The sequence below is a fragment of the Sminthopsis crassicaudata genome, chromosome 1 (genome assembly GCF_048593235.1).
Source record: "Sminthopsis crassicaudata isolate SCR6 chromosome 1, ASM4859323v1, whole genome shotgun sequence".
Lineage (NCBI taxonomy): Eukaryota > Metazoa > Chordata > Mammalia > Dasyuromorphia > Dasyuridae > Sminthopsis > Sminthopsis crassicaudata.
In genome coordinates, this window is record NC_133617.1 from 371,480,550 (window position 1) to 371,495,748 (window position 15,199).

Below are 15,199 nucleotides of genomic sequence, written 5' to 3' on the forward strand. Positions count from 1 at the left end.
AGAGTCTTCTCAGGTATACCACATAGGCAGCCATGTTGTTTTCCCCTGATTCCTGGTTTTAGGATGAGAAATAATGTATTTGAGGCAAAGTGTAGTGCTTGGCTGACCAGCAGGATAAAGGCTCTGTGATCGTGTATTGACAGTTCTTTCTCTCTCTCTTCCTTCTCCCTCCCCATCCTGTTCTTTACTTCTCATTTCTCTCTCTCTCTCCTTTCTCCATCTGTCCTTTTCTCTTTCTCTCCCCCTTTTTCTTTTTTCCCTGCTTTGCCCTTCCCCCATTTGCCCCCCCTATCCCCTTTCACTCTCCCCTCTTTTCTTCCCCTTTCCAATTTGGGTCTTGCAGGAGACAGCAAAGGCCCCCAGGTGGGAACAAGTCCCAACAGCACAGTGACCACCAGCCAGGCAGTGCCAAACACAACAGGGACCACCAGAAATCCTACCAGGGGGGCCAGGCACCCCACCCCTCAGGGCGGCCCAATCACCACGGCTACAGCCAGAACCGGCGATGGCACCACAACAACTCGAAGCATCCCCCCGGCGACAAGGAGGCTGCTCCCCACCGCAACAACGCCAAAGAACCGGAGAGCCTGAAGATCGAGGATGCTCCCGTGTGCACCGTGCACATCCCCCTGGACGTGCACCGGAACCCTGACGCCCCGCCGACAGAGAGGTCGCCCCCCCGGCCGCCGGGGGGCCTGGAGGTGGAGGCCAAGCGCAAAGACAGTATTATTAATGATCGGATTGGGGAGCGGCCCAAAATTAATCTGCTCCAGTCTTCTAAAGACAGGCTGAGGCGAAGACTAAAGGAAAAGGTACCGGTAATTGAATTTTAAATTTTTCTGGGAGGACAGCAGAGAGGTAGGCTCCTTCACTGCATGGGTCATGGCACAGGCCAGCCCGCAGGCTTCTGAGGGTGGTGGGAAGCTGGCAGTCTGAGAGGCGAGGTAAGTAAAGGGCCCGCACCTCTGGGAGTGCCATCCCGTGCCCACTGGCTCACAGGCTCTGAGACCGGGGTCAGGTTGGGAGCGGTGCGTGACACTGGCCCTTAGACCATGCCGGGGGGGTTCAGGAAAGGAAGTCGTGTTCCAGGCTGTTCCCACTTGTTTGGGGGAAGACTCTGGAGCCTGAGATGAGGGGTTTAACATTATACTCAAGGTAAATAACAGTCCAGTCTTTGAGGGCCTCCCAGGAGCACCTGCAGGGGTCATTTTGGAAGGTGGGTATTCTTTCCTTTTTTGGATTGTTGTGAGATGGAATAAGGATAAACTCCCATAGTCCCTGTAACCTTTTCTTCTATTTTTAATTGATGTCACTCTTGTGCTGGTGTGTGGTGTCCTGAGTCTTACTGTCTGTCTGGGTCGATCTCAGACATATACTTCAAATGAAGTACTGTATCCAAAGCACTTTCAGATCTTATAGAAATACGAGTTATTATTATTATTATTTCACTAAAGTCTCCTTGATCATTGATCTCACTCTTTGGGGTAAAGGGAAGGGCTTGTCAATTTAAGGAATCTAGACCCCCATTTGATTTTTGTTTCACAGATCCTCGCCCTTTTGGGCACACCACTGAGATTTATTCTAGAATGAAAGTGAAACATTGTTCTCTTAGTGTCTGCCCCAAAACATCCCTTAGTCAGAAACAGTGGACCTGAGGGTTCCGCAAGCACCCAACCTTATTAGTGTAGCTGAATTCCTCTCTCGGCCTTCTGATGGCATGGAACTCTGGGCATGTCCACAGGACACTTCCTCCCACGCGTTCCCAGCTGGCCGGCCGGTGCCGCCTGCTTGCCCAGAGAAGAGCACTTCCTGATGTCCCAGCTCGCTCTTTAGCATTGACTCTCCACAGGTTGTCCTGTTCATAAACATTCATGGAGGTCTCGTGTGTAGGGCTCTCCAGTGGGGTTGTCCACTCCTCACAGCCGCTTGGCACCGGATGGGGTACTGAGACCCAGAGCCAGCCCGTTGAGTGTGAGAGGGGAAACAGAAGACAGAGTAAGGTCCAGAAATGTAGGCTCTGAATGGGACAGATTCTTAATTGAAATGGTAGCACATGAATCTAAGCAGGCCTGCATACTCTTGGAATGCCCATGGTTCCCCCAAGACTCCACCAAATCGGAACACATCCTACAAGACAGTTATTCTGTCTTTCCAGGAAAGAAGCTCCTTTCTCCTTATCCTCTCTCCTAGACCTGGCAGCTTCAGGGCATCTCTTACAAGTGGCAGTGAGGGTATCAGTTAATCCCAGTCAAGAAAAAAATCATCTTCCTCTTGGGGAGGTTTTGAGTTAAGCTTCTAATTATGAAGAACTGAATAGATGCAGTAGGATGAATAACTTGTGTTTAAGAACTCTGTGTTCTAAAGTTCTAAAAAGCTTGCTGAGCCTGGATTCCAGTGGGTGTAGTATAGGTGTGTTTTAGTGAGGCCGGAGACTGCCACACTTTATTTTAGGAATCTCCCATGCCTCATGGATCCATGGACCTCTGCTTCAGAGCAGACACTTCCTCCCAGCATCCTGTGGGATGGATCAGTCCGAGCACAGCTGGCCATAGGCTTTCCTCTGTATGCCCAGTTTCCCAAAGTGAAGTACAGAGGGTAAAGTGGCTTGGATTGTGTAGCTAGTAAACGTCAGGGACACAAGTCTTCCTGGCTTCAAGTGAAGCTCTTCATCCATCCCAGCAAAGGAAGCTAAATAAAGCCTGGACAGTTGGAGATAAGACATCTTTTGCCCAAGACAGAACTGATTAGTGATAGGACTGAGACTAGAACCCAGGCATCCTGCTGGTCTCCCTTTGTTGCTGGACTTTTTTTTATAAGAAAGGCCTAGACCATGACAGCAAGCACTTGAGCCCCCCTCTCTATTCCACCCACCCCTGCCAGCTCAGTGTGTGAGCCTGGTGGAGGCAAGGGAAGCTAAGTAACCTTGGAAGGAGATTATTTCCAGCCCTACATTTAGACTTGATCCCTTCCCTCTCCACCCCAGCCAAGACTTCTCTAGTAATCCTGAAATATAACTGAGTAACATATTTAGTTTGGGAAATAGGAGAGGGCAAAGATGTATTTTTCATTCTTTGAAAATTTCACACTTGATAATCTATCCCAAGCCCTTGCCAGCCACCCTTTATAGCTGTTGTGTTCCTGTCCCTCTGTCCCCTATCTCCTGCCAGTCAGGATAACTTGATGGAATAAAAATGATGACAATAACAATGGCAGCTTACAGATATGTAATATGGTGCTTTATATACAAAGTTTGTGAGGTAGATAGTGTGGTGTTATTATTACCACTTTTTAGACGTGGAAGCTGAGGATCAGGAAAGTCAAGGACTGTTGCCTATAACCGGTCAGTGGAAGAACAGGGACTTGAACCCAGTTCTCCTGAGCCCAGCTCTAGAGCTTTCCCACCATCCTGTGTTCTTTATTTGTAACAGTAGCTCCTCTTTGAACAACTGCTTTTCTGGTTTTTTGTGGCTCATCTGAACCTTACAACTTCTCTGAGATTCTCTGTCTTAGAGGTGAGGAGATGAGTCTCAGAGAGGGGTGATTTGACAGGATTACACAGCTAGCTGTTGGTGGAATCAGAATCAGAACCCTTCATCTCTTGGTCACTCAAAATCTAATATTGTTATGTGAAATTGAGAATAAAGAGTTTAGAACTAAAATGCCATTTGGGGCTTTTTTGCACCTGTTATTTCAGCCCTAGCTACAACAAATACTCATGAGAGTCTCGATTTATTTTTTTGTTTGTTTTTATTATTTTTTAAAATATACATGCCTTCCAGAGACCAGTAGCCATTGTGGTAAAGAGAAAGCCATTTGGAGACGTCCTAGTGTTGACTACATTTAACTTGCTGCCTCCTTTGGGTCTCATGGATAACAGTAATTCCTCTGGGCAAAGGAGTTGCCAGTTAACAGGATTATAACCCTAAAACTATATGGGATTTCACTCTGGTCCAACCCCCTAATTTTGCCGATGAGGAAACTCCAAAAAATTAAAGTGACTTTCTTAGTCACACTTGAACCTTGGTTCTCTGACTTCAGAGGTGTATATTGTAACCAAGATGAAGGAGGGAAGGCTGCTTCATTGGGATCCTGGGAAATTGCAAGAGCCCCCAGGAAAGATCAGCCTAGGATACTGTAGCAGTGATGGAAGAAGGTAGGACTAAGGAGGGGAGGAGAGGAATTATGTTAGCAGAGGCAGGGTGTCTAAAGATAAGGTGTCTGAGGAGATTTGTGTCTGGGCACAGGATGGGCACCCTGGAACAGCCGGGAAAGGGCAGGTAAGTGTGTGGTCCACTAGGTGGGGATCCCCAAAAGGAGTCCTCCCGCTCCTGCCCTCCCCCGTAGTGATTTTCTTTGTTGTCCTTTCTCACCCCCACCTTCTGGGGGTCTCTAGGAAGAAGTAACGGTGATGCCCCCTAATCCCCAGAGGAACAAGATGGACAAGCTGATAGAGATTCTGAACAGCATGCGGAACAACAGCAGCGACGTGGATGCCCAGCTCACCACCTTCATGGAGGAGGCCCAGAACTCCACCAACTCCGAGGAGATGCTGGGAGAGATCGTCCGGACCATCTACCAGAAGGCCGTGACGGACCGCAGCTTTGCCTTCACGGCCGCGAAACTCTGCGACAAAATGGCCCTCTTCATGGTGGAAGGGACCAAATTCCGGAGCCTTCTTCTCAACGTGCTGCAGGTAATTGGATAGTCCCAGCTGCCACCCCTAGCACATATCACTAGAAAGAAGGCCGCAGATTCTAACCATAGTTGAGCTTTTCCCAAGTTCCATTCTTGCCCAATTAATTATAGAAAATTAAAAAGCTCACAGGGAGGGTGAGAGCTACAGGAGAGGGGCAGAGCGTTTATTTGTTTGTATGCACGTCTCATGGTTACGAAGGACCAATATAATTTTATAGGCACTGTAAGTCTAACAAGCCAATCCTTCCTTCTATTTTAAAAAGAACGCGGTCTTTCCATTTTAACTCGGGCGCGATGGGCTGACCTCCCTGGCTGAGTCTGAGTGGGTGGGTGGGAGCTGTCTCCTCATTCCCTGCTCCCACTTCTATCCCATAAACCTTTGGGATTGCCGTTCTCCATATGGTTTTGAGTAGAACCTATGTCATGGCATTTGGGAAGAGCTGGATCTGTTTATACACTGAGGAAAACGGAGATGATTTGGTTCCCCATCAACCCGCACCAGAAGGCTGTATTACATTTCTGAAAAAGTATAATTTTCCTTTAATCTCACTCCCTCGCCGGGCCCTGTTAACCTGTCCCGTGTATGAATCAGTGACTTACTCCGGCATGATTTGAGAGTAATGAGTCAGGGAAAGAGATAATATGGGGGGCCCTGTGGGGTAGGCTGGGGTCTGGCTGCATGGGGTGTTAGTGGAAGAACACTTGGCCACGTCCATTAAGTACGATGGTGTAAGAGAGGAATACATCTCTCAGGGAGGTTAGATCCTGCAGATAATGGCACCCACCTTACTTCTCTTGGGAGAGGTGGAGAACTATGGCTGCAGCCCCCTAGGCTTTTAGACTCAGGAACTGGGGTGATTGGTCTTAACTGTTTTTCTTGTGTCAAGAGAGTTTGGGGAACAAATTAGTATAAAGGTTTTACAAGGGTGAAGGTTGAAAACTATCTTTGTGTGTATTTTGAAAATAAAAAGCTGTTATTAAAAAATATTTTTAATAATAGCTTTTTATTTTCAAAATACACAAAAGATAGCATATTACACGGTTTGAAAACCAAATGTAGTATGAAGAGTAAAAGGTGCCCAAAAAAGGCTTTTCTTTTTTAAAGAAGTGGTGAAAGATTGCATAGGGGGCAATCTGGTGACCACCACATTTCATCTTTGGACTTTGTTGAATGAATGGGGATGGGAGTTTATGATATGAGCTGACCAAGGGAAGGCAGTAGCCCACGATTAGCACAAGCTTCAGTGAAGGATATCAGGCATTAGGTCTTGTGCCCAGTGGGCTGACAGGCTGGTGGGACTCACTCCCTGGTCCCGAGCATTCATGGAAAGACAGAAGCCCTCCTTCTTCTGTTCTCCAGGAACCTAAAGCATTTATTATCCCTATCTCTCTCTTTATTTTTTATGTTTAGCCTCTTATCTGCCTTTCCCCCAGACCTGTGCCTCACTCCACACGTGGACACCACCCCCTCACCTCCACAGCCCAGGACCCCGCTTTTCATTTCCCTCCCAGAGACTCCACAAGCTTCACACCTTATCTCAGGACAAGGTCCATTTGGCTTGTGAGCCCAAGAACAGCTCTGTGGTATAAGCAGAGGCAGCCTTGGCTGACACAGAGCAATCCAGAGACCAGCCTTAATGACTCTGGCCAGGATATGACAGGCCTGTGAGACAGACTTAGAGCAGCTGGTCTGTTTTGTGCAGAGTCAACCACCACCATGTGTGAGGATTCCACCCTCCTTGGCTGGGAGCTCCTTCGTTGCTCCCTCGCTTGTGATTAGGTCGAGAGGGTGGGGATAATTCAGAAGAAGAAGGTTAAAGAGGAGAGGTTCAAGGTGAGACGGGAAGGGATCTGAGGGGACATAGGCCGGATGGCCAAGAATCATGAAGCAGCTGACATACTGAGGAAGGCAACCCTCTCAGAAAGGTCTTGGGCCCTTCTCAGCTGGGAGTTAGCCACCAGTCTCCTTGGGAGCCCGTAGACACAAGCAGAATAAATCTCAACCAGACCTTAGAGGCCCTAAAGCCCATCCCCTTCCAATGGAGGTCTCTTCCAGCCTTAGTCATCATCACTTTGGGCCTGGGCTTAACTCCTTCCCCTATGTATTCCTGACAGCTTTCTTGTAAGGTGGTTTTTTTAATTAATATATCTATGATTTAATTAGTGTTGTGAGCTGTAGGTGAGGAACCCCTTCCTTCCCCCCAGAAATACAGATGAGCACATCTTCTGCAACTTCTTTAATTGTTAAAAGCTTCTCTAGGAATTTGCCTGCTCTGCTACTTGGTGCATACACATGTAGTATCGTTACTACTTCATTATTTACAGTACCCTTTATCAAGATGTACTTTCCCTTCTTATCTTTTTTTTATAAGATCTATTTTTACTTTTGCTTTATCTAAGATCAGAATTGCTATCCCTGGTTTTTTTTTAACTTCACCTGAAGCATAATAAATTCTCTTCCAGCCTTTTACCTTTACTCTATAGGTGTCTATCTGTGTCAGATATGTTTCTTATAAACATATTATAAGAGTCTGTTTTTTAATCCACTCTGCTATTTGCTTCCGTTTTATGGGAGAGTTCATCCCATTCACATTAACAGTTACTATTTACCAACTCTATATTTCCCTCCATCTTATTTTCTGCAACTTCTATCCTTTTTGTTTGTTTATTTGTTTTGGAGGCAATCAGGATTAAGTGACTTACCTGGGATCATACAGCTAGTAAGTGTGTGATGCTGGATTTGAATTTAGGTCCTGATTCCAGGGCCACTACTGTCTCTACAGTTTCTGGTCTTAGGAGTTGCCTGACAGGTTGGGACCTGCCTAGAGTCACAGAGCCAGTATGGATCAGAGGTAGGACTCCAAAATCAGCTCCCAGTCCTCTATGCTAATATATTGAATATGTCTCTTTTACTTGTGGATAATCTAAGATATAGATTGGGTTATTGAAATCATTGACAGTTCTGGGGATCCAACCTAAAATTATTGAGACCTGGGCTAAGGGAGGTTTACTGTGAACTATCATGATTAAAATAATTCTGTTATTATTTATAATCCACAAGTGCTACTGATTGTCAGGCACTCCCCCAATGTGATTATTGTGCATCTATCTTGTTTTTGCAAGATATTCTGAGCACTAGCAGCAGGAGTGGAGAGATACAAATCTGTGAGGGCTAAAAGTCAGGGGATTCAAGTTCTGTCTCTTTTTGGCTATGTGACTTTAAATACATCTTTGGATCTCAGTTTCATTCTTTTTTAAAATGAGGACATTGAACTAAATGATCTCTTAAGATCCCTTTTAACTCTGAAGTTCTATCCCTTCAAGGAGTTTAAAATCTATTTGAGAGAGATAATGTAATATACAATAAGACAGTAGTTGTAAAAGTTCAATCCTTTTCTTCTTTGTCTTTACTACCCTCTTTCTCTATGACCTATTTTCTTTTGCCCCTTTCCCCATTACATATATGGGGTAATTATTTAAATGGCTTAAAATATCTGCTAGTCCCTTAAATAATCAAGCATTTACTAATAACTACTGTGTGAAATACATTGTGCCAGGTACTGGGTATACAAAAACTAAAACAGTTTGTGACTAGTAGAGCTTATATTCTACCTAAACCACATTACCAGAAAGTATAGCAGTTGTGTTAGTGAATGGGAAGGAAAGTTGATATAGCATATTTGCTCTTCATCTCTTCATCATTCCTTCACTCCTTCCTGTTCTCCATGTCTAATTCCTGCCTGAATGAGATGCATAATTAGAAAAATATGTGTCTGGCCTTCCTAATATGGGTTACCTTAGGAAGTTTGGGCAGCTAGATAGTGCAGTAGAGGAAGTATCAGGCCTGAAACTAGGAATACTCATTTTCCTGAGTTCAGACACTTACTAGCTATGTGATGTTGGGCAAGTCACTTAACCCTGTTTGCCTCAGTTTCCTTATCTGTAAAATGAACTGGAGAAGGAAGTGGCAAATCATTCCTGTCTGTTTGCCAAAAAAACCTCAAATGGGGTCACAGTTGGACATGACCGAAAAAAATGACATCAATCAAAATAAATGACATCAAGAAATGAGTCTGGAAGAATCAGACTCCTCAAGGGTCAGGACCGTCTTTTTTTCTTGTATTTATATTACCAGCACTTAGCACACAATGCCTGGCACATAATAAGCACTTAATAAATTCTTTACCTATCTCTCTATCATCCATCTTCATCAGAAAATCAATAGAGCCACATCTTAAACCTCACTTTCTTTCACAATTATTCTCTCCAAGAACCAGAACTTTAAAACTCCACTTTCCCCTCCCTTTTACTCCTGCTAATTCTGTCTTCAGCCTTATCATCACAATATTGCTTCTTTGACCCATTCCTTTTCTCCAAATCCATCTCCACTTCATACCCATACCCAGTCTCAATCCATGACCTGACACTGCAATGTTTTACTAGCATTCCCTTCTCCTCTGACCTTTCATATTATTAAAATCTGAGAAGATATGAGAATCTTCTTCTTGGGAACTCCCACTTTTCCTACATAATGTAATTGTTAAAAATCATCTCATTGCCCCACACCCATTAGGATCTTAGAAAAGTCTTTAAAAGTTATCTCATTCAACCCTCTCATTTTACAGAGGAGATTAAATGGCTTATCCTATCCTGCCTCAACTTCTCTGCTGGCCCCCTTCTCCAACTGCCTCTTAGACATCTCAAACTAGATGTCCAAAAGACATCTTAAAGTCAGTATGTCCAAAACAACTTGCTGTCCCTGAACTTCCTCCCCTCCTACTTTCCCTGTTTTTGTACAAGGCAGCACCATATTCCCAGTCCCTCAGGCATGGGGAACATGTCTAGGGATCATCCTTGATTTCTCACTATTTCTCACCTTTCCCATATCCAATGTTTTATCAAGACCTGTCTACTTTTACATTTGCAATATCTCTTAAATATGTCCCCTTCTCGTCTCTGGCACTGTCACCACTTTAGGCTTTAACTGCTGGTGGCTCTCCCTGCCTTTTCTTTCCCTACTCCCCAATCTATCCTCCATTCTTCCACCAAAGGAATTTTCCTAAATTGTGTGTGTGTATCTCCCTCTCCTTTTCCCTCTTCCTCGCCCTCTCCCTTTCCCTCTCCCTTTCCCTCTCCTTCTCCTCCCTTTCCCTCTTCCCACCTTCTCTCTCTCTTCCTCCCTCCCTCTCTCTCTCTCTTCCTCCCTCTCTCTCTCTTTCTCTCTCTCTCTTTCTCTCTTATTTTCTCTCTCTCTCTTTCTCTCTCTCTCTTTCTCTCTTATTTTCTCTCTCTCTCACTTTCTCTCTCTCTTTCTCTCTTATTTTCTCTCTCTCTTTCTCTCTCTCTCTTTCTCTCTCTCTCTTTCTCTCTTATTTTCTCTCTCTCTCTCACTTTCTCTTTCTCTCTCTCCCTCTCTCTCTCTCTCTCTCTCTCTCTCTCTCTCCTCTCTCTCTCTCTCTCTCTCTCTCTCTCTCTCTTTCTCTCCTCTCTCTCTCTCTCTCTCTCTCTCTCTCTCTCTCTCTCTCTCTCTTGTCTCTGTCACTCTCTGTCTCTGTCTCTCTCCGTCTCTCTCTCTCTCTCTCTCTCTCTCTCTCTCTCTCTCTCTCTCCCTCTCAACTCTGTTTGCTCCTTATTGACTCTAGGATCAAATACAAAACTCTCTGTTTAGCATTCAAAGCCCTTTATAATCTGAATACTCCCTTCCATGTTCTCTATGATTCAGTGACCGACCTCCTGACTTCCTGAAATTGTCTTCTTGATACTCAAACACCACATCTACACAGATGACCCTAGGTCTGTCTTTCCAGCCCTGATCTCTCTCTTGAGCGCCAGATCTATATTCCTTGTTTCCTACAGGACACTTCCACTTAGATGTTTCATTAGTACTCAAAATTGAAACTGCTTAAAACAAAGTCCATTATTTTTACTCAAAAAAACCACTCTTCTTTCTGACTTTATTATTTTTGCCGGTTGCCCTACCAGATACTCATTGTTCTAGAAAAAATTAAATCATTTTACAGACAATCCTCTCTGAACTTGATTAATTTGGGCCTTGAAATATAGACCACAACTTGTTAGTAGATCCAAACTATGTGGGAATATAGTAATGCACGTTATGTGATTTTTATCTGTGATTTCCTCAATGCAGGGAGCTTCTCCTGTCAATTCATGTCTATTCCATCAAGTTGTGGAAATTTACCTGTGGTACTGAGACTTTAAGTTTCTGGGATCACGCAATCAGTAGGTATCAGAGGCCACACTTAAACCCAACTCCCCTGAGTCCAAGTCAGACTCTCTAAAATACATTATCCTGTTTAATAAATATAATTTATACATAACAATTGAAGAAAATGATAGCAGTAAGTGTAAGAATAGAGGAAGATATAATCTTTTGAATATGAATATCAGGGAAGATTGCAGAATCTGAATTATAGGATAAGTAGAGTTTCAAAAGACAGAGGAAAAGGGGGTGGGGAGAGCACATTTTAGGCATAGAAAGCAGTATAAACAAAGATGGAGGTTGGAAAATGCTAACTTGCTAATAGTCTCATGTGGCTAGAAAATAATGCATATCAAAGGGTATGAAATTAGACTGTGAAGTTAGTGGTTTGAGGTTGATTGCCGGGCTAAGGATGTTGGACTTTTTTGTAGACTAAATTGGGAGCCATGAAAGGATTTTGAGCAGAAATGGTAAAATTGCATCTGTGGATAAAGACAGTTAGATCTGGCAGCAGTGTAAACGAACGCTACCTTCTTACAGAGAATAAATCTAGTCTCCGTCACATGAATGCTCTTCATATGTCTGAGGACAGTTGTCATGCTACATATTCTAAAGGTAAATGGCCATTCCACAGTGGAAGAAAGCTTCTTGGTGTGTTTGCATCACATTTGTTCCATTCATTTATTCATTCACCTGCTCCTCTATTTACTAGAAAGGGGACGTCAGAAAACGTCAAGAGTCTGGGGTTATAGGAAGAAACTGAAATTTCTTCATGGGGACAGCCAGAATTTCAACATAAGATCAGATCATCAATACTTGTTAAAGGTCTAGATTCCAAAGTGGGAATTGAAAGAGATAGAAGCTTAGACTCCGCCTGCTCTGGAAGCCCCTCTCCCCCAGGGGTCCTGGGCCCTGCCGTTTTGGCCCAGAGACTTTTTATCTTTATCCTGATGTCTGCATGTGTAACCAAGCTCTTGTCTGTTGAAATGTACTTGCTTCATTTAGCTAGGAGGTGTCTGTATCTGAGCTATGCATAGCAAAGTATTATTAGAGCGGGCATCAGTGCATCTGTAATTGAACCCCATTCCCCTTAGCAACTGTTGCCAACAACACATCTAACAGAAGGATGTGATACCTTTTTTGAAGGAAAAAAAATACATGTCTCAACCAACTGATAAACACAGCAGGGCTGCTGTGAAAAGGCAATCTGAATCCAGGCAAATTCAGATTCTGGCACGTGCACAGTTTTAGAAATAAACAGCCCTCCGCTACCTTCTAGAAGGCATTCTCTTCTTAGCACCCAGCCGGCTAAGTGGCCAGCAGAGAGGCCATCTATTCCATGTACCCTGTCACCCTTAAACACTGCATCTTCCTACACGGAATTTTTCTGGAGTCTCCTGGAAGAATCATCGGATTTTTTTTATTATTAAAAAAGAAAGCAGAGGGAGGACATGATAGCTTTTTTCAAGTACTGGAAAGGCTGTCATGTGGGAAATGGATCCAGCCTGTTCTGTTTGGCCCCAGAAGATAGAATGAGGTAGAAAGTTTAATGTCATGATAAATTTTTGTAAAAAGTGGAATGGTTACCTCACAAAGGAGAGATCTTTAAGCAGACTGGGTGATCACTTATGGCCATTACTCGCTCGGCCCACTGAAGTGGAGGTTGGTTTAGAGGTCTGGATTAGGCTGGGTAAACGCATCATTCTGTGATTTTATAAACCTAGACGTGAGGGTCTCTAACCAACATTAGTGTGGCTTTCTCTCGGCCTCATAAACTACTTACTCCCCTGTCAAATGACCTCCTGCCATCCACTCCTCTTTATCTCTTAATAATTTCTATGGATTCCCAGCTAGGAGGAAGGTTTATCCATAAAGTAGCAACTATGTCCTTGCCTCCCTTAAGGGACAGTATCTCCTTTCTCCTGGCCTTCCGGTGGTTTCAAGGCTTCGAGGAAATGAATAGGCGGTACTCTTCCCTGAAAACTGGAGGTTCCTCTCATTTTATAGATGAGAACATGGAGCTTGTAAAAGATGAAGGGATTTGATCAGGAGAGAATTGGGACTAAAACCAAGGTAACCTAATTTCTGTTCCCCATGTTCTTTCCACTGAATCATGGGACCGTCTAGGTAACAAAGCTCTGACTTAGAGTCAGAAGGTTATATTTTCAATTCAATTCAAACTGGAAATCAGGAGTAGCTACAGAAGTTTGCCCCTCTTTTCTGGGAATCTTCGTTTCCTCACTATAAAAAGAAGAGATTAAACTAGACAATCTCAAAAATCTTCCAGCTCAGCATTCTCTGATTCATTGTGTCCTAAGAATGATAGCTCAAATGAAGGGGAAAAAAAAATAAACAAAAATTGAATTTTCTATAGCCCTTGATAAAAACTGTCATATCCATGATTTCACAACTCTATGATGTAACTACAATTATTACTACTCACACTTTACAGGTGAGGAAACTGAGAAAGAAAAAAGTAATTAGGCTGACCACACTGCTAGTAAACGTCTGAGACAGGCTTCCCAACCAGGCCAAATTGTTATCCCAAGACTAGTGATTCCCCTGTACTACCCTGATGGTAAGGACCATGAATCTTCTCTGTCTCCCAGAGTGCCTAAGAAGTATTGAAAATATCATGGGTTTCTAATAAATGTTTGTTCTTACAACATGAACAAATTGGTCCTAAATTGTTCCTAAATTCCTTTACTAGAACAACAAAACTGTGTTGAAAAGGAGAATAAGAAAGCCAAATGTGACCACTTCATGACAAAGCAGCAGCCCTATCAGAGCTGATTCTTTGAGTGATTTCCACTGTGTCTACTATGTGAACCCTTGTATTGTTCTCAGGAAAAGGCTTGTGCCCTGTTACCAGCTATATGAGGTCTTATGGCACAGAGTACACCAAAGGGCTAAGTTAGGATGTGCAGAATTGAATTCTAAATACTTCCAAAAACTCTTCTAGCAAAGATTCAATTACAAGATCAAAAAATGGAACTGGAAGTCAGTGCTAGATCAAATGCCCTTTCTGACTTCAATTAACAACCACCTGACATTGGATAAATACATCATATCATCACTTTTGTGTTTTTGTAGAATACAGAGAGGGTAGATCATCTGAAGAAATGGCTCTAATTTACCATTGCCTGATTTATGTATGGCAAATGTCTCATCTAAGACACCCACACAAATACACAGACTCCATTTCCTTGAACAAGATTTCTTTTGTCTCTTAAGCTGATGTATATTCTCAAGATCTTAAGACTAATTCTTTAATATTAAAATAATAATAATCAAGAAGAACATTACTTAACACGTTCCCAAACCAAAGAGAGACAAATATGTGGGGTTATCCCTGGACTGCAGTTCTTCTCCATTGGTACCATTAATTGAGAATTGTTACTAGAAATCAACATTGAGCAAGATTGATAATGGCTCCAGAGAACTCAATGTTGGTTTTAGTTTAAGTGGATTGTGAAACAATTTCAGATCCCCAAATAGTTCCTATCTTATCTCTGACTCTTAAAAAGCCATAGTAGTGTGTCTTTAATTAAAGGTTCTGATCATTATAAGACATATCATCCTGGGAGGGGGAGATAGGTATGGATGTCATATTTTAAGGTGTCCTCTACCCTATCTGTTTTCTTATAGGGTTAGTAACCTTCAGCATGCACGCCAGCATCATTCAGGCCCTGTGCATTGTTGACACATTGCCCTGTAAACACTAGGCATTGCCACCTTTGAAAGTTACTACCACACACAAATGTACACAGTATTCTTACACAGCCCTCCGTGCTTAGTTCTTTCCCCCAAATCTTTGCCAAAATCTTTGCATACCATTCTTTCTTTTTTTAAAATGAAACCTTTTGTTTTTTAAATTACAATTATTTTTGAATATACTCCCTTCCTTTCCCCCCTCAATTTTCCCTTCACTTCTAAGAATTTTATAAGAAACAATAATTCAATAAAACCAAACAACATATTGACTTCCTCTGACAGCACATGTAATGTTTCATACCTATAGACAATTCCAAAGAAGTCAGGGAGACATGTTTTTCTCTGGGGCCATGCTTGATTATCATTTAAGCATTCAGTTTCATTTTACTGATATTTCCATTTATGTTATTGTAGTCAGATATTAGTAAATATGAATATATATATATTTCATATAATTTTTCCTTGTTTTACTTATTTTATTTTGTATCAATTCTTTGTCTCCTTTTTTTTCTCTGAAGTCTAGCATCTATCCTTTCTTATAGAGCAGTAATAATCCATTGCATCCATTTG

At 42.9% G+C, this 15,199-nt stretch overlaps 1 protein-coding gene across 10 annotated transcripts in view; it reads left to right on the forward strand.

Moving 5' to 3' along the window:
* Positions 1-15,199, forward strand: part of CTIF (cap binding complex dependent translation initiation factor) — a 486,242-nt gene that overhangs the window by 355,887 nt on the left and 115,156 nt on the right. For 9 of the 10 annotated variants that reach the window (XM_074279342.1, XM_074279337.1, XM_074279339.1 and 6 more), the window contains 2 exons: positions 344-818; positions 4,394-4,693. In XM_074279342.1, the coding sequence (XP_074135443.1) occupies positions 344-818; positions 4,394-4,693 (775 nt within the window). The remainder of the gene's footprint in view (positions 1-343; positions 819-4,393; positions 4,694-15,199) is intronic. The other variant, XM_074279344.1, reaches the window with a different exon arrangement.